The 23,233-nt window shown below is 45.2% G+C and overlaps 1 protein-coding gene across 1 annotated transcript in view; it reads right to left on the minus strand.

Annotated features, from left to right (window-relative positions):
* The window catches only part of SHC3 (SHC adaptor protein 3), a gene marked incomplete at both ends in the record, with an annotated part of 115,459 nt that overhangs the window by 16,176 nt on the left and 76,050 nt on the right, over positions 1-23,233 (minus strand). Inside the window, 5 exons of the mRNA XM_081150843.1 lie at positions 5,856-5,943; positions 6,860-7,010; positions 11,440-11,566; positions 16,329-16,380; positions 21,841-21,894. Coding sequence (XP_081006969.1) covers positions 5,856-5,943; positions 6,860-7,010; positions 11,440-11,566; positions 16,329-16,380; positions 21,841-21,894 — 472 coding nt within the window. The remainder of the gene's footprint in view (positions 1-5,855; positions 5,944-6,859; positions 7,011-11,439; positions 11,567-16,328; positions 16,381-21,840; positions 21,895-23,233) is intronic.

Consider the following 23,233-nt stretch of genomic DNA (forward strand, 5'->3'; position numbering starts at 1 on the left):
AGAGACTTCATTTTTAAATAAACCTAACATATTTTTCAATAAAGTAAATATCTAATATAAATAATGTGTCTCCTTATATGCCGAGGTACATATGTGTTATATAAATACCTTTTTTAAAATGTCTGTGGAACAAAGATGAAAACATAGTAAATAAGTGCCTCTGACAAAGTTACGACTTTGACTTACTATTTCCATCCTATTGTGATGTAAAGCTATGTGGTGGCTTTACCAAGCTTTATGTTCAATTGACCAGCCCAGCATGGATGGGTCATTTTTTAGCTGGGGCAAGCAACATGTGAAATTCTCTCACAGGGAGGGAATTTTAAAAATGTATTGTCATTATGTAATGATAAAGGGATCAATCCAACAAAAGGACATAACCTTTGTAAACAATTATGCACCTAAAAATATAAATAAAATCTTAATGGACATAAAGGGAGATTGACAATAATACAGTCACAGTAGGGGACTTTAACACCCCATTGACATAAATGCAAATATCTTCCAGGTTGAAAAGCAACAAGGAAACAGTGGCCTTCAATGACACATTAGACCAGATGGATTTAAATGATTTTTTAGACCATTTCTCTCCAAAGCAGCAGAATATACATTCTTTTCAAGTGGACATGAAACAATTTGAAGGATAGACCACATGTTAGGCAACAAAACAAGTCTCAATAAATTTAAGAAGACTGAAATCCTATCGAGTACCTTTTCTGACCACAATGGTAAGAAACAAGAAATCAATTACAAGAAAAAAATTGAAAAACACACAAACACATGGAGGTTAAATAACATGTTACTAAACAATAAATGGGCTAACAATGAGATCAAGGAGGAAATAAAAAGATACCTGGAGACAAATGAAAGTGAAAACACAACAACCCAAAGTCTATGGGATGTAGCAAAAGTAGTCCTAAGAGGGAAATTTATAGCAATACAGGCCTAACTCAAGAAGCAAAAAAATCTCAAATAAACAATCTAATCTTACACCTAAAGGAACTAGAAGAACAACAAGCAAAGCTCAACGTGAGTAGAAGGAAGAAAATAATAAAAACCATATTGGAAATAGACAAAATAGGGTCTAAAAAAACAATACTAAAGATCGATGAAACCAAGAGCTGGCTCCTTAAAAAGATAAACCAGACTGATAAACCTTTCACCAGACTCATAAAGAAAAAAGAGAGAGGACCCAAGTAAATAAAATCAGAAATGAAAGAGGATAAGTGATAACAGATGCCATAGAAATATAAGGGATTACAGAACATACTATGAACAGTTATATACCAACAATTTGGACAACCTGGAAAAAATGTATGAATTCTTAAAAACATAAAAATTTCCAAGACTGAATCAAGAAGAAACAGAAAATCTACACCAACTAACTACTACCAACAAAATCAAATCAGTGATCAAAATTCTTAACAAACAGAAGTCCTAGACTGATGGCTTTAGAGGTGAATTTTACCAAACATTCAAAGAAGAATTAACGCCTAATCTTTTCAAACTATTTCAAAAAATTCAATGGGGAGAAGGCTCTAAGCTCATTTTATGAGGCCAGCATTATTCTGATTCTAAAACCAGACAGACATTACAAAAGAAGAAAATTATAAGCCTATATCCCTGATGAATATAGGTGCAAAAATTCTCAACAAAATATTAACAAAGCAAATTCAGCAATACATTAAAAGATTAAGTGGGATTTATTCCTGGGATACAATGTTTGGTACAATATCTGCAAATCAATTAACATAATATATCACATAAACAAAATGAAGAATAAAAATCATATGATCATATCAATACACACAGAAAAGGCATTTGACAAAATCCAGTATCAATTTGTGACAAAAACTCTCAGCAAAGTGGAAATAGAGGGAGCATACCTCAACATAATAGAGGCCATATATGACAAACCCACAGCCAACATCATACCCAACAGGGAAAAGCTAAAAGGGTCTTCCTCAAGATCAGGAACAAGAGAGGGTTGCCCACTTTCATTACTTTTATTTAACATAGTATTGGAAGTCCTAGCCACAGCAATCAGACAAGAAAAAGAAATAAAAGGTATCCAAATTTAAAAGGAAGAAGTAAAACTGTCACTATTTGCAGATGACATGTTACTCCATATAGAGGACCCTAAAGATTCTACCAAAAACCTACTAGAACTGATAAAAAAATTCAGTAAAGTAGCAGGATACAAAATTAATATTCAGAAATCACTTGCATTTTATATACCAATAATGAACCATCAGAAACTAAGAAAACAATGCCATTTACAATTGCATCAAAAACAAAATAAAATACTTAGGAATAAATTTAACCAAGGAGGTAAAAATCCTATACTTGGAAAATTATAAGACATTGAAGAAAGAATTTGAATTAGGTACAAATAAATGCAAGCATGTACCATGATCACGGATAGGAAAAAATAACATTGTTAAAATGTCTATTCTACCTAAAGCAATCATAGATTCAATGCAATACTTATCAAAATAGCAATCACATTTTTCACAGAACTAGAACCAAAATATCCTGAAATTTATATGGAACCACAAAAGACCCTGTATAGCCACAGCAATCTTGAGAAAGAGAGTTGGAAGTATCGTGCTACCTGATATCAAACTATACCACAAGGCCATAGTTATCAAAAGAGCATGATACTGGCATAAAAACAGACATATACATCAATGGAACAGAATAGAGAGCCCAGAAATAAACCCACACTTATATGGTCAATGCATATGACAAAGGAGACAAGAACATGCAAAGAGATAAAGAATCTATTCAGTAAATGATGCTGGGAAAATTGGAGAGATACACGTAAAAAAATGAAACTAGATCATCTTTTTACACCACATACAAGAATAAATTCAAAATGAGTTAAAAATTTAAATAAGACTCAAAACCATAAAACTTCTAGAAGAAAACATTAGCAAAAAACTCTTTGACACTGCTCTTAGTAATATTTTTTTCTGATATATCTCCTTGGGAGAGGGAAACAAAAGAAAAAATAAACACATGGGAAAAGGTTTTGCACAGAAAGAAATTCATGAACAAAACAAAAAGACAACCTACTGAATGGGAGAAGATATTTTCCAATGATACATCTGATAAGGGCTTAATAGCCAAAATTTATAAAGAATTCGTACAACTCAACACCAAAAACCAAACCATTCAATTAAAAAATGGGCAGAATGCCTAAATAGACACTTCTCCAAAGAGGACACACCGAAGGCCAATAGACATATGAAAAGATGCTCAATGTCACTAATCATCAGAGAGATGCGAATTAAAACCACAATGAGATACTACCTCACACTTGTCAGAATGGCTCCATCAACAAATCAAGAAACAAGAGCTGGTGAGGGTGTGGAAAAAATTGTACTGCTGGTGGGAATGCAGACTGGTGCAGCCTCTATTGAAAACAGTACAGAGGTTCCTCAAAAAATAAAAAATAGAACTACCTTATGACCCAGCAGTTCCACTTCTGGTTATTTAACTGAAGAAATCCAAAGTGCTAATTTGAAAATACATATGCACCCCTATGTTCATTGCAGGGTAATTTATGATAACCAAGATATGGAAGCAAACCAAGTGCTCATCAATAGATGAGTGGATAAAAAAGTTAAGGTATAGCCCTGGCCAGTGTGCTCAGTAGTTAGAGCATTGGCTCATGCACAGAAGGGTCTCAGGTTTGATTCCTGGCCAAGGGCACGTACCTGGGTTGCAGGTTCATCCTCACTCTGGTAGGGGCATGTAAGGAGACAATCAATCGGTGTCTCTCTCACATTGATGTCTCTCTCTCTGTCTCACCCCTGCTCCCTCCCTTTCACTCTCTCTAGAAATCAATGGAAAAAATATGCTCAAGGGAAGATTAACCAAAAAAAAAGTTATATATAATATACATATATTATATATCTATATTGTATATATATATAATATATATATAATGGAATATATATATATAATGGAATATTACTCAGCCATAAAAAATGAAATCTTACCATTTGAAACTGCTGGATGGATCTAGAAACTATTATGCTGAGTGAAATAAGTCAGACAGAGAAAGACAAATACTTCACTAATATGTGGAATCTAAAGATCAAAACAGGAACAGACTCATAGATACAAAGAACAGACTGATGTTTGCCAGAGGAGATGGGAGTTGTGGGGCTGGGTGAAAACAGAGAAGGGATTAAGAAGAGCAATTTGGTAGTTACAAAATAGTCATGGGGATATTAAGTATAGCATAGGATATGAAGTCAATAATATTGTAATAACTATGTATGGTGCCAGGTGGGTACTAGACTTATTAAAGGGATCTCTTTGTAAATTATGTAATTGTTGAACCACTATTCTGTACACCTGAAAGTAATATAAAATAACATTGAATGTCAATTGTAATTGAAAAACATAATGTTAAAAAATGATTGTCATTTACGCCCAGCACAAATGGCTACAATAAGGGAAAAGCCTTAACATTAAATGAAGAAATATATATATATATTGGATCTTAACTCATTTGTAACTCCATCTCCTTTAGACCCTGTAGAGTTAGTAGTCAGAGCCCTGGAGCTATTGAAGGAAGTATTTGAGGAGGGGTAAAGTTTAAAATTAAAAGAAACCTTTAAAATACACAAAATACACTCATATATACACATATGTGTGTATAGAACTGTCTGCAGAATCAAGACTTACGGTAGCAGTTAGTTATTAGTCATGTGTGAGTTACTTTTAATGTGGGATGTGGGATGTGGGATGTGGGATGTGGGGTGTGGGGTGTGGGATGTGGGATGAGGGGTGTGGGATGTGGGGTGTGGGGTGTGGGATGTGGGATGAGGGGTGTGGGATGTGGGGTGTGGGGTGTGGGATGTGGGATGAGGGGTGTGGGATGTGGGATGAGGGGTGTGGGATGTGGGATGTGGGATGTGGGATGAGGGAGCATGCTCATTGATTTGATAAGAGGCGGCAGCATCCTCTAAATGTACCCAGGGCCCGTGGGGGACGCACCCCTGGAGCCATCTCTGCCTGGTAGGTGTCACTCTCATTCTCCTGAAGTTGACCCTGGAGAGGAGGTGATGGGAAGAGCAGGAAGAGAAAGCTACTACTAGTGCCTGTGAGGAACAACTGGGGTTCAGCCCGCTGGGGAGCTTAGGGGCAGCATGGAACACACTTGCGTCTTCCAGCCAGCTCCCATTGGAAGTGGGTGGAGGTGCCTTTGAGAGGTCAGTTCTTCAGTCCTCCTGCCAGAAGGAAGTCTCCAGGGTGCTTGAGAACAGTAAGTGCTGGAGGACATGAGCTGGTTCTGCTGCCGGGGAGCCATCGGCTGGTGTGTGGCACCCCCGCAGCCATTAATTTATATATTTCTATGATCCAGTGGAGAGTCTGCAGCCCCACCCTCAGCAGACTTTTCCAGGAAGTTTTCCTGCCACTCCATAGGAGACGAACTACCACTGGGGAGACATTACTTTTGTTTTTGTTTTGTTTTGTTTTGTTTTTTAACAGGAATGTTCAAACCAACTTTATATGTAAGGCCCACAAATTGGAAACAAATATCAATCAACAAGTAAACACAGTGTAGGATATTCATACAATAGAATACTAGTCATCAGGAAAAAGGAAAAACTATGGATACACGCAGCAACAGGAGTGAGTCTAAAAATAATTTTGTTGAGTGAAAAGAAGTCAGATAAAAAGGAATGCATAATGTATAAATTATGTGTATATAAAATTCTAGAAAATGCAAACTCATCTATATAAGCATATAAAGCAAATCAGTAGTTTCTTAAGGATGGCGGAGGACCAGACGGCAGCACTGCATTTGTGTTTTTCATGTTTGCTGCCTTCATTACCTTGCCTGACAGGTGTTTGCTGCCAGTCTTCGCCAAATGGGTCTCCTAGGTGTCTTCCCTGGTAATAAGTTTGCTCTTTTCCTGAAAACTATTAACACAAAGAGAAAAAAATTATGTTCTTCTTTCCCCATCCCCAAAAGCCACAGTACAGTGGAAGGGACATCAGTGGCCAGGCGACTGCATCTCTAATTACATGCAATTTTCCCTTCATGACTCACGGCTGGCGTTAAGGTTTAGGAAATAAGTTTGTGTGGGTGTTAGGAAGAGACTGCATCTCCAAAAACTACCCAGCCCCCCTCCACCCAAGTGTGAGCATGAATGGAGCCCTTCTCCACACAGCTGCATCACTCAACGTGCCATGAAATAAATTTGTCAGAGTGTCCGTGTATCAGAACACACTGCCCACCTGACACGCCTGGGCAAGTCCACCCAGTGGTTCCTTCTCAGGGTCAGGGCTACTGGCACTTGATTTCAATGTTACTTTGACACTATTAGTAGTGTCATTATTATTCACAAAAGTAGATGACATCAAAAAACCCTCTATAGAGATACCATAACTCTAGGAAACAATTGCTTTACTAGAATTGTGAATTGGAGGGAAAATAGCTAAAATAGAAAAACTCATAAAATTCTCACCATTTAAAAAGCCTACGTCCACTGTCTTTTCAGAGGACCTGAAGTACCCAGGCTTCTTAAAAGTCTTGCACTCTCTCTTCTCCTCATTAAGATTGCAGTACAATGAAATTTGTCCTAGAATGGAGAAGGGGCCCCCCAGACTCCTAGCTCAGGAATCACAATACAGTTCCAAGGTACTTGATTAATTACTTGTAATGTTAAAACAAAACCTCCCCTATTTGTCTGCTTTGTGAAATCCAAGGGGGGAAAGCGTGTGAGTTATTCTGTCAAAGACTGGACAGAACACCAACTTGAAAATAAAGTTGAGAAAGATAAAAGGAAATAAAGTTCAGTTAGCCAGCATCCAAAGAAAAAGGTATAAAACTAACTTGGGCTGTGTCAGGGGCATGGGGTCTGGCTTTCAGTCGGGCATCAACAAACCCCCCTGGAGGAGGTGTCTTGTTTGGAATGCTGTTGTAGTATGGATGGTCTGAGCCATCTCCCTCCTCTTCAGTCCATGGGTCATCCAGACTCTGCATTCTGTTAAAAGAGAATTTTCAAGAGCTTTAGGCAAAAGTTGAGCTTGTAGTAAAAACCGACAGATCTAATGTTAATACCTGTCACTCCAGAAAAGTGAAATTGGCCAATGTCCTCTCAACCATGCAGGTCTCAGGCATATATAAAAAGCACATGAGTGGTTTTGTTATAGGATAGTAAGAAGCTAGGAAAGTTTCTGGGCAGGAGAAATAGGGAAACTGAGGCAGGAAAATTAAAGCCAAAAAGCTTTGCAGGACACTTGTAGAGGGACCTTATCTTGAGAGCAAACGGTTAAAACCTCTCCCAACAAAAGAACACAGAAGAGGAGGGGGAAGGGAAGGGGGAGAGGAGGAATCTTAATTCAAACTAATCAGAGAGACTACTTAGTGTGAGTCATCCTGAAGTGGTTAAAACAGCAGGGAGGAAGGGAAAAGAAGGGTGCCCATTGTTTAAACAGTATAGTCAGTGGTCTTGGGTTTGTCAAGATAAAGTTACCAGGTACTTCTCATAAATTGTGGGAAAACCATAACAAAGAGTTAACCTGTATCAGGATATCTGGCAGAGGAATTTTTTTTTAAACTTATAGACAAGAGGATATATAAGGCAGAAACCCCCCATCCCACTTCCTCTTCAGATTAGCTGAGAGCCCATCTGTGCTTCATACGCCAGATGTATAGATTTGTTAACCTTGCTTCGCTGATAAATGTGTATGCTTCAATTTTTTTATTCACTTGCTTTAATGTTTTAATAAATTCATTTTATCACAAAGCAATCAAGGTCTCTCATATAAAATCATTTATATGAGAAGACAAGAACTGAGGTTGGGAACAGCCCTCTCCTGTTCACTCAGGAAGCTGTCCAATAACACCTCTCTGGTGTCTGTAAGAGGTGCCTGTCACAGTTTAGTAAAATATCTCTGCCTTATTCACAGCTCTACCCTTTGCAAATTCCAATCATATTTGAAACAGGAAAAAATCATTTTTTAAAAGTACATTTTAATTAGGAAAGAAAAAGTTTATATGTAAAGAAAACTAGATCCTCAAGGCACAGACACACATTTTAGTAAATTATAAAATTTATCCAAAGCAAAATCAACTAAAAAGTAAAGATTAGTGACATCAGGGAAAATGGCAGAGAAAGAACCTCTGAAAATTTCCTCTTCCATGAAAACAACAATATAACAGGTTTAAAAAATTTTTTTTTCAGGATCAACTATTTAAAACCCTGGAAATTAACCAGAAGCTTGCAACAACCTAGGGAGTGTTTATTTTGCATTTTAACTTACCCTATTCCCATCTCCACAGCGGTCTTGAAAACAAACAGCACACAATCACAATGAAAACTAGTAGCATGATAGCCATGGGAAGGGGCAAAACAGCCCCATTCCTAGAGAACAATCAGTATATACACTGTCTAGTTATTCCTTAGAAGAGGTCACTCCTAAGGTTGTCTTTATTTCACCTGATTCAGAACTTGCCCAGGGGAAAAAAAATTCCTCTTCTCCTGGGACATTTGTGAAAAACAATCAGAGGCAATTGTTTAACAACATGGCTCCCCAAGGCAGTAGATAACATTTGGGGCAAAGAGTAGGCTAATCAAAAACTTTAAAAGAAAAACTATAAAATGGATGTCCACGGGAATTTTGATAAGCTTCAACATATTTCCAGAAATCTAGAAGGCCACATATATTCATAGGGCTCTTTTCATGTCCAAGGGTGTATTCCTGCTCAGGAAAGATGTAAAAAGCCCCTAGTTTCACCTCTGGCTTACCTTGAAGCTATGCACAAAAAGGAAGTGAAAGCTAAGGCAGAATTGCCAATTACCTGGCTGAGTGTAGAAGGGGTATCCCCCACGCAAGGACAGCCCCTCAGCAAAGACTGGGAGACTTAATGATTCCAGGAATTTAAGGAAATCTCTTTCTAATCACTAGCTTTCTAATAATTGAACTGAGCAGAGTTGCCAGTGGTCATATCTGACTAAAAACAGAGACTTCATGGATTCAGTTTAGAAAACTTATTAGAACAAAAAACAGCAACAACAAATCCCGAGGAGGAGAGAAATCTGATTTCCAGAGTTGCCACATTATATTATTTAAAATCTCTAGTTTCAACAACAAAATTATGAGACATGCAAAGAAACACAAAGATAAAAAGCAATTGATAGAAACTGTCCCTGCGGAAACTCAGATTTTGGACAAAGGATCCTCAGTAATATTAACAGCTGACTTCTTATCAGAAACAATGAAGGCCAGAAAGCAGTGGGATGGCATATGTATGTACGGAAAGAAAAAGACTGTCTACCAAGGCACTCTATATCCAGTAAAACTATTCTTCCAAAATGAAACAGAAATAAGACATTTCCAGATAAATACTGAAAAAGTTCATCACTAGCAGATCTGCCCTCCAATTAATATTAAAGGAAGTACTTCAGGCCGAAATGAAAGGACACTAGATGCTAATACATATCACCATGAAGAAATAGAGAATGAAGGTATACAAAATTAAATTTCCACAAATTTCTTCAAACTTTATTATACAGAAACATATAAAGGACTTTGTGCCTTAAATATATTTGCAGGGAAGCATGGTAGTTCAGTTAACTCCACCCACCTATTTTTGTACATATTGGTTTAATAGTGTTTATTTGACTTTTATATAACATTTCAAAAGTACAGAAAACCATAATAATTAACATAAAAGATACCTACGCATCCACCACTGAGATTAAACAGTGTGAACATTTTGCTATATTTGCTTCCTTTTTTCTTAAAGGAAAAAAATTTGTCAAACTTACTTTGGATGGATAGATATGTGAAGTTAACCCTTTGCGGTCATTTGTCTACTCTCAGCCACCAAAGCTTTTTTACCATTCCGGTCGTATGTCTGCTCTCAGCCACCACAGCAAGGAACCGTACGAATCTTAACTTTATTCATTCATGTATCAGTTCATAAATCTTGTTTATCCTTCATAATCTTGCATGTTATGTATCACTGCTCTTTCAATGGAAATTAATTCCGACCAGCACGACACCCATGTCCAAATTTAATACTGCCGCAAAGGGTTAACAGTAAAATGTTAATGGTAGAATCTAGATGATGAGTATAAAGGTGTCCACTGTAAACATTTTTTGTATATTAGCACCTTTTCATTATAAAATGTTAGGGAGAAAATACACCTGACAAATAAAGTTAAAGCCCACTCTCCACCCAGCTCACCCTCGGATATGCGAGAGTTGGTGTATAATATTCCCACAGGCTTTTATATACATGCGTTTATCCATAGACTATGTGTAGAATTGTTCACTCATTCCCCTGCAAAGGACATGTGGGTCTCTGTCACTTTCTAACTCTAACTCTTCTTACACACAGCTCATCTGAGCTTGTGATGGCTTCTGTCAACTGGGGAAAACATGGAGCCTTCACAGGAACCTCCAAAAAGAATGTCTTAGAGCTTTCCAGTGGATGAGAGAAAAAATTAAAAGTCTCTTTCAAGAAAGGTGAAGACTTCATACAGATGACAAAAATCTTCATAATAATGAAGACAAAGATAGACACTGCGTCCATGACTAAGTCACAGAGTGTGGCTGTAGAAGTTGGAAAAAACATGCAAAGTAAATCTGGGAGAAATAAAATAAAGTTTTACTTACAGTGAACACACCATGGTAATAGGCTTTATCATGAAAGTTCAGTCAAGGACAGACTATTGAATGACCGCCAAGCCCTGCATTACTCTTTTTAACACTTTATGCTGTATGGGATATCCTATGTCCTAAGGAAATTCAATGGTAGATTCTGAACATTTTTTATAATAAATTAAATATCTCACAATTTCTGTTCACATTTACTATTTTATTTAACACTTAAAATAACAGTACTGCCAAGGCACTATTCTTATTTTACAGAGAAAGCTGCTGAGACCCAGACTGGTTAAAGGCCGTGACCAGGGCCACACTGAGTTTCCAAGCTACACAGGCCGATATAGCAGGACCGATGCGGGTCACTCCAGACCCAGGGCCTCCCAGAGGAGCCTCTGAGTCAGGACATTGGTCAACCACGATGACAAGGACAATGGGTCGTGCAGAACCTTTTGTGATGCAGACCCAAGGAAGTGACATGTGGAAACATCACATGGTTGCACAAGAAACAGAGAAAAAACATATTACAATGCTTTTCTGTAACCTTGGCTACTGTCGCTATAGTTTCAAGAAAAAAAAAAAAGTTTTTCTAAACATTCAGAGCATCGTCCATATGCTGGCTTCCATCTGCCGGTTTCCTCAGCCAGGGCCCAGCACCACCGGGTGTCTCGGAGCCCAGGAAGCCCTGGACAGGGACACCTCAAGGAGGCGGTTTTATGGTTTTCCCCTTTTGAGCATTTTTTAGGAGGACAGGTGATACATTGCAGAAAGGCCACTGCAAACAGTAGCACTACTCACCGGTCGTGGAGAACAGGGATCTTGGAAGGACACTGCAAATACTGCTTAAATCGGAGCTCAAAGGCTTGTCCAATGGAGCCGATGACATCCTGTGCCAGCCCGTCACAGCATTCCAGAATGTGACAAGCTGTGGGAGCCAGAGACCATGCCCATTAGAGACAGACTCTGGAGTTGCCCAGGCTCCCGCACAGAAGCCCTCCTGAGGGTGAAGCCTGTCAGCCCCAGTGAGAAAAGGGGGCCAAAGGGGGGTGTGTCCTTCATAATATGTCTGGAGGCTCTACCTGCAGCTCAATCCGTGTCACCATTGGATGCATTCCTTAACAGCCTACTCTCTCTAAAATCAAAAAGTAATCCCTTTGTGGCAGGTGCTGGTCATCCCTCAAGGACACTCTGTCCTGCGACCAGGCTGCAGCACAATCCATGTGAAACCTTCAGAAAAAGGAGGGTCGCCTGCGGAAAAGCAAGAGAGGTCCAGCTCTGCTCTACAAGATAGTGACCATCCTCGCTTCCACGGGGGAGCCAGCCTCTCCACCGCCACCGTGACAGCATGGCGCCGTCAGTCACTGACGGGACAGAGAACTGTCCCTGGGGAAAAGAACAGATGCGTGTCCACACCACCTTTGTCTTGCCCACCGTCAGGGGGCAACTGTATTTCGGGGAGGCTCCTTGGGGAGTGCGGCGGGTGCCAGCAGTGAGGAGGCGGCCTTTCTCCAAGGGTGCTGCTCGCAGGCACCAGGGACCCCGAACTGTGCTCTGGCTGCAGGAGAACTCAGGACACAGGGGAAGAGGGCTCCTTAAGGTGGAAGCTGAGCAGAAAGGGACGGAGACATTGCTGCCTTTGAAGTCTGGCGACTTCCAGCAAGATGCTGCTTCTCTGTGCTCAAAGCCAGCGGAGCTCACTGGACCGCAGCTGCCAGGCCCGTCCTCAGTTTCGCCCACCCCCAGGCTGGAGGGGGCGCCCTCGGGGGAAGCGGGCCGCACTGGCTGTGGACTGCCATGCCCTCCTTGGACGCACTATGGCCACGGGATCGGGCCCAGGAGATGATGTCCCAGCTGATTTTTGGTTATTGACTATTGATAGTAGTTTTTAAGTATCAATCCGGGTAGGCACCAAACAAGCCCACGTGAAAGAGCTATGAGAGCTGCCGGTTGTGGGTTAACAGATAGGAATGGACGTGTCTTTCCGGCTGAAGGGAAGGAGAGGAAGGACACCTGGCTCCCCACACCCTGCGCTTCCAGACACACACCCCCTGCAGCATCGGCAGCCCCAAGGGGCCTGGCTGGCACCCTTTGGAGAACCAGAAAGGAGACCAGGGAGGGGCCAAGAAATGCATCCCATCTTTCTTTTGAGGAGAAAAACCGAGCCCTAGCCTTTAACAGGGTGAGTGAAGAATCAGGTTTCGGCAGAGGGGCCGCTCAACTCCACAGCACCACCCGTCCTCCACACACCGGGGACAGCAGGCCTGGACAGCGTCCTGGTCAAGCAAAGCTCTCAGGACATCGCAAGCTGCAGAGCTCCGGGTGGCAGCACCCTCGCTGGGCAGGGGCCGAGCCCTGTCAGTTGCAAGTGCCCAAGGCTGGCAGGACGACTCTGGGCTCTGCTACCTGGCACGTCCTCAGTGGACTGAGAAAACAGCATCTGCTGGCTGGGTGTGAGGCTCCTTCTGTGAAATGCCCTCTCTGTGTTCCAGAAACTCACTCCAAATCCCAAGCCAACCCTGGGCTGCCAGCCGCACTGGGCCTGTTATTTTCTCAGAGCACTGCAATGGGCTTCAGCCAAAAGCCACTGTCTTCTAGCCTGGCCTGCGTGCCCTGGTGTGTGTGAGAAGTGAGGAGGCCCTCACCAAGAGGAACATTGGGGTTGTTTGTTTCATCCCCACGAGGAAAAGACAAAGTCAGAGGCATCATTCCTGAGCAAGAAGACTAGATGAGAGACACATGCACAGTCAAGACTCAAAATGATGTAAAACCTACAACATGGCCCCAAACAAACACAGGGCACTGGCCCTTTGGTAGTGGTGTAAGGTGACATTGGAGAGGAAGCTTGAAGGAAGTCAGGGAGGGAGCCATGTGGGGGTAAGTTGCAGTCAAGGGCATAGCAGGTGCAAAGGCCCTGAGGCAGGTGCTGGCTTGGTGTTCAAGGAAGAGCCAGCCGTCCATGGAGCTGGAGGTGGGAGGCATGGTGGGCAATGAGACAGGTCAGAGCAGGACTGAGCTCACTCAGGTCCTGGGACACAGTGATGAGACTAGGACATGCTGGGTGGAGGGAGGGAAGACAGATCTGTGGCCTGTCAAGTGTGAGGGGCTGTGAGTGCAGAGGTGCAGCAGCTGGGGAGCGCAAGAGTCTGGCTCTCAGCCAGAGGCCCAGGTGAGACAGAATGGTCAGTCTCCACCACAGGACGTCTAAGTCCAAGGCCTGGCTGGTTTGTACAATCCCTGCTGACAACAGCCAAGTGTGGAGAAACCTTAATGTCCGCTCAGAGGAAAACTAACCTCCTGCCCAACGTTAGGAGATGGAAATTAGCCTCCCAGTTTAAAAAGCAACAAGTAAACCAGTGCTTCCACCCACCGTACAGGAAGGTTTTGTTTAAGGAAGGAAGTCAGAGGAGGTGCTGTGTTGTTTGCCCCCAGTGAGATCAGAGTATTGAAGACCTTTCCCAGAAAGTCGCCTCCTGGGGCCCACAACTATCCAAGGCCAGGGCAGCCCTGAGTTTTTGTTGAAACAACCCTGTGCTGTTGCAGGGGCCCAGAGTAGGCAAGTGCGGCCCCTAAAGGAAACGGTCCCACGCCCGGGGTTCCTGCTCAAGCCGTTCCCCAAGGTCCTTGTTCCTCATATAATCTTGGGGGAAGCTGCAGAATGTGTTAGAAACTGCTCAGGCTGAACACGCTGGCTTCTGTCCCGGTAGGTTAGCGCCAGCTGCGTACAGGATATGACTTTCCACAGCCAGGTCCAAAGGGTGCCTGAACAGGGATGTGACCGCGATTATAGGTTATATAAAGATGTGGCCTCATTTAGAAATAGGGGGCTGTAGACATAACTAGTTGAGAGGAGGTCTGGCTGGATGGGTGGGCCTGATCCAGTGTAACTGGTGTCCTTATAAGATGTCCACACACAGACAGGCCCCCTTGGCACCGGCCATGTGAGGCCTGAGGATCGCAGTGAGGCACCCACAGCCCGGGATGCCCAGGATGGCTGGCACACACCTGGCAGCTAGAAGAGGCAGGAAGCATTCTCCCCACGGGCCTTAGAGGGAGCGTGGCCCTGCCAGCACCTTGGCCTCAGGTCTCTGGCCTCTAGCACTACGAGACAATGATTCCTGTTGTTTCAAGGCACCCGCTTGTAGTATCTGGACAGTAGCCCCAGCAAACTAAACATACAGCCTCTAACAGGAAGAAGGAGCTTTGCTGAACGGCCATCGTCTGCCCTCGCACCCAGACAAGCACTGGTTATCTGCACGTTACATAAGAGCTGCTTCAGGTTCAAGAGGTAGTCGGCTAGAGCGTGTCCCCAAGGGGTGCTGGGGACAGTTCTCAACTCATCAAGACTACCTTGTTCCCTTCCCGTCTACCCTAAAACTTGGTATTTATCCACCTCTGGTCGAGGAGGGACAGTGTGACAATGTGTTCTCTGCATGAGAGCACCTCATCTATGAAATCCCCTTCCCCCAGGCCCCCAGTGGCGGCTTCTAGGGGAGCTCAGCACCCCTGGAGGGGAATGACAGCCACACTGTAAGATCTCACCTTCATTCCCAAGAAAGAAAAGGCAGCCCCCAAACCACTGCTCACTAACCCAGGGCTGGAAGAGGCTCGATGGAAAATCACCCCACACCCTTACATGGGAATGCACATTTTCAAGCCGGCCTGCACAGTAATTTGCAAGGTGCCTTGATGTATTTCGATTATCTAACACTGTTTCTCCACACATGCTTCTTTAGGGGGGCCACATAACATTGCCGGGAAGACCACGGGGGCCCCTGGGGCTCTGTGGACCTGAGGGCAGGTCTTGGAAAAGCCCCATTGTGGGTCAGGTCACCTGATCTCTCTAAGCTGTCTTGAAAATATGTCCAAGATATAATGTGGGGGCGGGGGGACAAAACAGAATGCTAAGATTTGAAGCTCATTTGCATTGAAATTTAAAAAGAAAACGTGTAAGTATATGAATTAAAAAGTCTGCACACTAGGAAAACGTAGCAGTTGGTACCTGGGTGGAGGGTGGGCAGAGTAGGGAAGCGGTGGGTAGTAGAGGGAAGTGTTGGCACTGTTTTCAATGAGTCCTGAACGGGGGTTGGGTGGCGCGCAGAGCTGCCTGGCCTTCAAGGGCAGCACACGCTTCGTCGGCCACCCACAGGCTTGCGAGTGGGGCTTTGGTTTTGTAAGTGATAAAAGCAGGGCAGTGGTGAGCAGAGAGTCTGGGAGTAACGGGCCCACAAGGATGGAAAGTACTTGAATGCCTCGGACCCCACTCCAGCTCGGGTAGCTTTGAGGGGCATGAGGCGACCGCGCCTAGACTTGGGCACTGGCCTTCAGGTGTGCAGGGCGGTGTGAGGCCTCTCGGAGAGACTCGGTCAGCAGTGGGCACCCAGGAGCTGCGTGTCCGGGGCCCGGGCGATGTGCGGTCTTCCGTGGGTAATGGGGCCACTTTCAGGGCGAGTGGAGCTGCTCTGAGCTGGGCCGGTGCTCCCAGCAATCGGGGCCGGACCCAGGCGTGCATCTGAAGCTCACAGACCAGCAGGTGGGCCCCCTGCAGACCTCAGTGATCATGAACACTGCGGTGTGACCCGGGCTGGTTTCGGTGAAAGGGGCTGAGCTGAGAGAAACATCTGAGTTAACACCTGGTGTCAAGCCTGGCTGGACTCGAGGAGGGACGACAAGAGTCAAGCATCGCTTACCTCTGCGATTAACAGGGTCCTTGGCTACGTACGCAACGTAGTCTGTCGTGTCCTGTCAAAAAAAGACGAGATGCCACATCACTAACCGCAGTGCACAGAGCAGCTGAGGAAAGCCATGCTGCCCAAACACAGCCCACGAGGCGACCTGCTCAAACTCTACCGCAGCATGAGCCACAGGGATCCTGTGAAATGCAGATGCTGACTGGGGGTGGGCCGGGGGCCGGGGGTCCAGGGCAGGGCCTGCGCTGTCCCCCCAGCAGCTCGCACACCCTGCTGCCGCCCCAGCCCACACTTTGAGCAGCAAGGATGTGAAGGGCACCGATTCCCAGCACATTGGATCACTGAGGCTTTGAAATTACCGAGCCCCCGCTCCCAGGTAATCTGATTTAGCTGAATTGGGTGTGAGGCCTGAGGACCGGGGATGTTTAAAAGCTCCCCCACGACTCCAGGGTGACCCAGGGCTGAGAGCCACTCTGGTCCGTCTGTCAACAGTGGTCCACACACTGGAGCTGGCGTCAGAATCCTACGCAGGTTTAAAACACAGATTGCTAAGTTCCACCAGGGTGTCCCACTCGGTGGGTCTGAGGTGAGGCCACAGATGTGCACTTTTGACCAGTCCCAGGTGCTGCTGCTGCTGGTCCGGGGCCTCCCTGAGACCCACTGGCCCAGAAGAAACTCAGCAGTGGGTGCTCCAAGGTCAGTTGCACACGATCCTCATGGTGGGTGACATGCGTGGCTTTTTTCTTCTTGGGCATTAGTAGTGATTTTAATTCTTTTTTAAATTTATCTTTATTGTTGAAAGTATCACAGATATCCCCTAATTTTCCCCATTGATCCCTTCCACCCTGCACACACCCTGATTTTAATTCTTTTAAGGTGGTTTGAACATATGAGCTCAATCTCTACACAGGGAACCTGAGCCCCCTCACCTGCCGCCTCGTCTAATCAGGGCACAGACTCTACGGCCTCAGAAGTGGGCCGAGGTGACCACGTGGGTTTTAGTTTCTAAACAGTCACAGAACCAATAACTCTCTTAATTCATGAAAGCGGAAAAGATTTCTCTGCAAAGTTGATATTTTCAACATTAAAAGTATCTCAGGGTGGTTTCGGTGAAAGGGGCTGAGCTGAGAGAAACATCTGAGTTAACACCCGGTGTCAAGCTGGGCAGCTGGACAAGGCCTATCCTGAGTGCAGATGGCTCCTGAGCGCTGCTGCTTCCAAGGGCCCGGGGCCACGGGTTAGCCCAGTTTCAGCATCTGGAAGAGCCTCCGCGGCGAGCGCCTGCTCTGGTAGGTGCCCTCTCTCTACAGCAGCCCCGGAAAACCCTCCAGCGGACGGGAAGAGGGAGGTGCCTGTGGGTGGGCCACAGTGGCTACTGAGCACCCCTGCGGGGCGGTGGGCGGTGAAGGCACCTTCCAGACGGCATTGGCCCTGGAGCTCCTCTAAGACAGTGTAAGGGGGGGGCGACACTCCTCCAACATGTCACTCAGTGGGCTGTGGCCCTGGGGCTTTCTCCAGGGTGCAGTCCAGCTAAGTGTTTGATCTTCCCACGCGGCGCACCGTCCGCTGGGATAGTCACAGGCTGGACTGGGAAAGGGAGGAGACAGTCCAACCGTCCACCTGGCTGCTCGTTTCCGTCAGGGAAGGTGTGGTAAGACTCTGAAGCTACTAGCAAAACTAAGGCTGTAGCTTGTGATCTGAGACCCTCTTCCTGGACTCGGGAGATGTTAACGTCAGAAGGTTCCTCAGGGAGCACTGGTGTTTCTCAAACTGAGATCCATGGAACCTAAGGTTGGGCAGGTATATTCCCCTGCATTTGAGATGTCACCAGAATTTCCTTTTAATTTTTTATTTTCATTTCCATATAATCTTAAAAATTAATACAAGAATATTTGGGATCATTTGAATGACCACCCTGTCGTCATGTTCTGCATGCAGTTTTAGTGCCAAGAGTTTTAGTCGGGTTTCCAAAGTTATGGGTACCAGGTTTTTAAAAAATTAGGTAGAAAAGAACCATCATCTAGTCAGAAGAGACGAGATGCCTTTGCTCCACCAGAAGCAAATTAATGACACATTTATACATAATGATGTAAAACTAAGTGTTTGCTTGGATAGAAGAAATCAGTGGAAGAACTGAGTCACCTGGCACTGATGAAAGACACTGACCTCAAAACATGCTGAGTGACCGTGGTGGCCAGTGCTGGCTTCAGACTGAGAGCAGACTCCTTAATGCCACCTTGAATGTTATTGGCTTTACTGTGTTTATTAGTAAACTTCCAAGTTGGATTGAGGTTTACAGTTCAGTAAAAAGTATAACATGGGAGTCTGTACTTTATTTTTGTACATATGTGGGTAACACAAGAAAATTCTTTTTAATTCTTATTCCAATCGACTCTGCTCAGGTGTGATGTGTCCCTGTCACTCTGATGGTCAATGGCCAAGCTGGGACATAGCTTTTCTGATGCCAGTATTAATTTTTTTTGGCACAGCGGGGGAGTGTATTGCTCTTCAAAACAATGTTCTTGACATCACACAGTGAGCACACGATCCAGAGAGGGGGCTACTGAGTCCTGCACTCTGCCTGTTCTGACCTCACCCTCCGAGGCTCTCTGGGCCTGGCCATTATCCCGGCATTCTTTGGTGGTCTTTTAACACTGCTAATAATAGTAGGTTATAGTCAATGTGCCTTTTCTCTTGGCGGGATTAACAGTGTTTTCTAATCTGCCTTATTTGATATTTCAAAATACTATTTTCTTACCTGGTAAACTGAGGCACAGAGCAATTAGTAGGTATACACTTGGCAGCAGAACAATGGACAGAGCCTAGAATGGTTGGTTTTATTTAAAACACCCACCAACTGTAATGACTACAAGCCAAGTTGGTATGGAATTCATGGGCAATGCGATGTGTGCTTGGACTCGTCGCAGGGGAAGTGGAAAGTAACCGGGCTTCCCAGGGTGACATTTTCTGTACCAGAAAAAATCAGAAAGAACATAAAAGCTTATGAACTACTTTCAGGGTCCCTGAATGCTCCCCCTTTTTAATGAAGAGGTGATAGGGAAAACTGAGAAAAGTTCACAGATCTCTGTGCATCTTGGAGAAAAAGTAATTTTAACACAGGACAACGTTGTGGCTTCGTGTTTGCCAGGCCTCTGCATCTCCACTCGCGATGCCGTCATGAAGACAAGGTTGGAGACAAGTTCCTGGGGGAGCCGTCAGTGCAGGAGTGCAACATGCCTGCTTATTTTTCAAACTGGGTCACCTTCCAGATTTAAGAAGCTATGGTTCTGAGCATCGCATTGGGCAAGCAAGTTCATTAGAGCCAGACACAGGTGCGGGTGCAAGCATCAGGGCAGCACCGCACCTGTGCCCTGCAGGCAGAGAGCCGTGGACGCGCGCACCTGGACCAGCGCGCACCTGGGGCGGGTTTGATCACGAAAGACTTCTCCCCTCTAAATATACAACTCAGTGAGGCCTTTCACTTTACAATGAAACAAAAGAAATTAAACCATGAGACAGTAAAGGAAGGGAGGGGAGGGGAGGGGAGGGGAGGGGAGGGGAGGGGAGGGGAGGGGAGGGGAGGGGAGGGGAGGGGAGGGGAGGGGAGGGGAGGGGAGGGGAGGGGAGGGGAGGGGAGGGGAGGGGAGGGGAGGGGAGGGGAGGGGAGGGGAGGGGAGGGGAGGGGAGGGGAGGGGAGGGGAGGGCAAAGAAGAAGCCATCATAAGAGAACTGAAAACATGACCCTAAGTGTGATAAAGGGCCAACATTCACTAAGTGAGATGGATAAATGGTGGTCTGGTCACCCTGTGACAATCAAGCAGAGGTTTAAGGGCAAAGAACCATCTGCAGGGTGGACAGATCCCTCCTCTTGACAGTGCCCTTGGCTCAAGGGTGAGGTGGGGAGACGCCCAGGCCCCTCACTGCAGCTGAGCTCTCAGGGCAGGAGCGATGCTGGGGTGACGCATGTGGCGATGCCTCCCCCAGGACTGGAGCAGCTGGGGGAGGGGAGGAGGGTGCTGCTGTCCTGTAGCTAAGACACTCCGTGCCAAGATCACGGCCACACTGCCCTTTGGGGATGTAGAGACTGGAGCCAGCAGTGGAAATCGCTCCTTCGATCTGGCTTCCAATGTGCCAACAGCAGTTCTACAATCAGGTCACCCAGGTGGAAGGAGCCTGGGAGGGAAGGTCTTTAAGATAAACACGGCCATGGAAAAAATTCCCTTCCTGGGCTAGAGACAGACAAGGTCGCTGCCTGGGGACAGGAGTAATATATCCACCAATTACTCAGGCGACCTTGGACCAGTAAATTTTATTTAAAATCTGAGCATCACCTACTGATAATTTGGCAAAATAATACAAAACAACAATTATAATAAAAATACCACTATAAGCCACCATTCTTTTATTATAAAAAAAAAATTAACAGCAAAAGGACATCTTCCCAGGATAGTGAACATTTTTCTTAATTGAGTAAATTAAGCTCCAAGAAAAACTCACTCTGTTGTCCTAATTCTTAGATGTTTCCCTGGACTGCTGAGAACCTTACAGACCAATGGGAAGCGACGTGATAACATTGGGGGGGGCCTTTCCTCCCCTCCACGGCTGGAAAGAGGGGCACGTGCTTTCTCCCTGGCCCCTGCTCTCCGTCCCCGGACCGACTTCCTGCCTGGGCTTCTTGGAAGGGCTGGCCCGGCCGCTGTGAGCGGCGGCGAGCGTGCAGGCGTGGGCCCGAGTCCGCCTCTCCCGACCCTGAAAGTGACGCTGGCATCGGGGCGTCGCGTCCTGACCCAGCACGGGGAGCGAGTGCCCTTGTTATTGCGCCCTCTTCATAAATAAGCAGCGCAGAGACCGGACACCCTCATTCTGCTCTGTCTGCGACGCCTTCCCTGTTGGCTAAACGAGCCAGTAAAAGACTCCAGTAATGCCCGGCCAGCGTGGCTCAGCGGTTGAGCGTCGACCTAGGATCCAGGCGATCGGGGTTCGATTCCCGGTCAGGGCACATGCCCGGGTTGCAGGCTCCATCCCCAGTCGGGGGCGTGCAGGAGGCAGCCGATCAATGACTCTCATCATGGATGTTTCGATCTCTCTCTGTCCCTCTCCCTTCCTCTCTCTGAAATCAATAGATATGTTAAAAGAAAAAGAAAAAAAGACTGCAGTATTAAATTTGGAGAGGGGAAAAACGCCAATTTCAAATATTTATGAATAAACTAAGTGAAGTAAATTCACAGCCTTCAAGCAGCCTTAAAATACAAGCACAGAGGGCCCCGTGAGGCCGAATAGAAACGGGCAAAGCAGGGCAGAGTCGGGAGGCCACGCCTGGCAACTCCGAGGCCCTGGGGGCTCTTTCCTTACCTCCTAGGAAAACCAGTGCTTCAGGGATGTTGACAGCTCTCAGCTAATGAAATGAAAGTTTGAAAAGCTTATGCAGTCAGGAGGGAAAACAGCTGGCATCACAGGGCCCCTTCCCAGCCATTCCCAGCAAGACGAGAGGAAACGACCCCGAGGCACTTACCGGGTCCCCCCCGGAGGCGAAGGAGATGGACTGCATGTGGTGATTCGCTATGATCTGCCGGGCCCAAGACAAGAAACGAGATGCGCCGTTAGTACCCTTCCCGGGTCTTGGAAAACCAACTGTTGACAGGCAATACGAATCAACAAGCTTTCCCTAAAATTGGTAAAATTGGTACCCAATGAAAATAACAACTATAAAAGTAATAACAATAGGTAACCCTTCTCGAATTTCATAGCATGTCAGCTGCTCATCTAGCAGCTTTGCCAGAATGAGCTCATTTAAGCTCCACGGTAGCCCCATGACGTAGGAGCTGCTGAGATCCCATTCCACAGATGGGGAGCCTGAGGCCCAGTAGGGCCAAGAGGTTGCTCCAAGTACTTCAGCTAGTAATGGGCAGGGCTGTGACCGAACACGGGGTCTTGATGACAACGCCTCTGAGGAGGAAAATGTCTCACCCACTCACCAAGACATTTCAACCATGTAGTGTCTGTTTCCAGAGACATATGGGGTCTTCGACATGGACCCCATAGCTTAGTGGAGGGAGTGGCTGTCCCCACTTCAGCCCACTTATGTTATGTGCACATAAATTGGAAAACCTGCATCGAAGATCAAAATCGGTGCCATCTCAGGCACTCTTGTAATTTATCAATTTAAAAACAAGTGAGGACATTCCAAGTTCATTTCTAAATGGGAAATTTCCATTAGCATTATAAACTTCAGGGTACCGTGGAATTTAGCAGACGCTGAGTAAATTAGAAGCTGCACTAAATTTAAAAAGCTATATAAATTTTCCACGCTACTTTTATCTTTTTAAAGGCAATGTAATGACATTGAAGTAAATTTCTGGGGGTGAGAACAGTACTCCTGTCTCCCTCCCAACATCATCAGGTTTATTTTTGCTCAGCCCCCTCAGGCCCTGGCTGGTGGGCAGTCAGAATGTACAGAATCCTACCATCCGGGGGATTTTTCCAACCATGCTCCTGTAAAACCTGAAGGAAAACTATAAATGAATTGTAAGATAAAATAAGATGTTTTTAAATGCCTGCTTCAGTTTTGGGGACATGCAAAACTACTCAGGATCTAAAAAAACACCTGAGCATATAGTAGTTAAGTCTGAGGGGGAGTCCAAAGTTATCCACGGATTTTGGAGCGCACAGGGGTCAGCACCCCTAACCTTGGCACTGCTCAAAGGTAAACGGTAAGTGAATAAAGGCGAGCCCAGCTCTGTAGCCTGTGCCCAAACCCAGGTGGATCAAACCAATAGTTGCCTTTTGCAGCTCTCCAAAGTCCTGCTCTTGTATGAGGACACAGCAGTCCCCAAATGATGATAAACTATGACTTCTAAAATTAAGTTTTGCTTACTTAATTTTTGTTTACAAAGCAGTGCTAAAAC

This window comes from Miniopterus schreibersii (genome assembly GCF_964146895.1).
Source record: "Miniopterus schreibersii genome assembly, chromosome: 11".
In the NCBI taxonomy this organism is placed as follows: Eukaryota; Metazoa; Chordata; class Mammalia; order Chiroptera; family Miniopteridae; genus Miniopterus; species Miniopterus schreibersii.